Genomic DNA, 844 nt, shown 5'->3' on the forward strand with positions numbered 1-844 from the left:
CCCCCCCCCCCCCCCCCCCCGGAACCCGCCTCCCCCCCTCCCATTGCAACCTCTCCCCCCCCGCCCCCACCCATTGCAAACTCCCGCCAGGGACCCCCCCCGCCCCCCAGGAACCCGCCTGCCCCCCTCCCATTGCAACCTCTCCCCACCCCCCCGAGCCCCTCCCATTGCAAACTTCCGCCCCCTCTCTCCTGACGCCTCCTCTGGCCTCTCCCTAGAAAATGTCCGGCCTCCAGTTCAACCTGGGCCCCCTGAAGGAGCCGCTGGGGTTCATCAAGGTCCTGGAGTGGGTGAGTGTGGGAGGAGGGGGGGGCTGGGTGCTGGGAGGGGCAGGGTGTATGGGGGTGCATGGGGAGGGTGGGGGTGCTAGTGGTTGGGGGAAGGGCTGGAGGTGAGGAGGCCTGGCAGGGGGGTTGGAGCTGGGGGGGCCGGGGGCCAGGTGTGGGGGGGCTGGGTGGAGCAGTTGGGGTACACAGGTGGGCTACAAAGCAGGATGGGACAAGGGAATGGGGAAGGCAAGGGGCTGGGGGGTATCCAGGGGGTGGTGGGGAGAAGTGGGGGAAACGGCTGCTGCTCTGGACTGGTCCCACCCCCAGCCCCCCGCCCAGTACCCCGGTGCCCCCTGACTCCAAGGGGGCTCTGGCCTGTCGACGCCAGTGGATCAGGCCCCAGGGCTAATGGCTCGTGAGGGCGTTTCCTGATCTGGCCAGTGACAGATCTTGCTATGAGCCGATTTCTCGTGCATCCTGGTTTTGGGGTATAAACCCCTGCATAGCCCAGGGCACATCGCTATGAGATGAGATCAGGGCCCCGTTGTGCCGGGCGCTGCCCAGACACACAGCGA

At 67.9% G+C, this 844-nt stretch overlaps 1 protein-coding gene across 1 annotated transcript in view; it reads left to right on the forward strand.

Annotated features, from left to right (window-relative positions):
- The first annotated feature begins 158 nt into the window (after positions 1-158).
- Positions 159-844, forward strand: part of LOC112112861 (synaptophysin-like protein 1) — a 17358-nt gene continuing 16672 nt past the window's right edge. The window contains exon 1 of the mRNA XM_024208935.2: positions 159-290. Within this exon, the coding sequence (XP_024064703.1) occupies positions 222-290 (69 nt within the window). The 5' untranslated portion in view covers positions 159-221. The remainder of the gene's footprint in view (positions 291-844) is intronic.

The sequence above is a fragment of the Terrapene carolina genome, unplaced genomic scaffold, assembly GCF_002925995.2.
Source record: "Terrapene carolina triunguis isolate 2854851 unplaced genomic scaffold, T_m_triunguis-2.0 Scaffold461, whole genome shotgun sequence".
In the NCBI taxonomy this organism is placed as follows: Eukaryota; Metazoa; Chordata; order Testudines; family Emydidae; genus Terrapene; species Terrapene triunguis.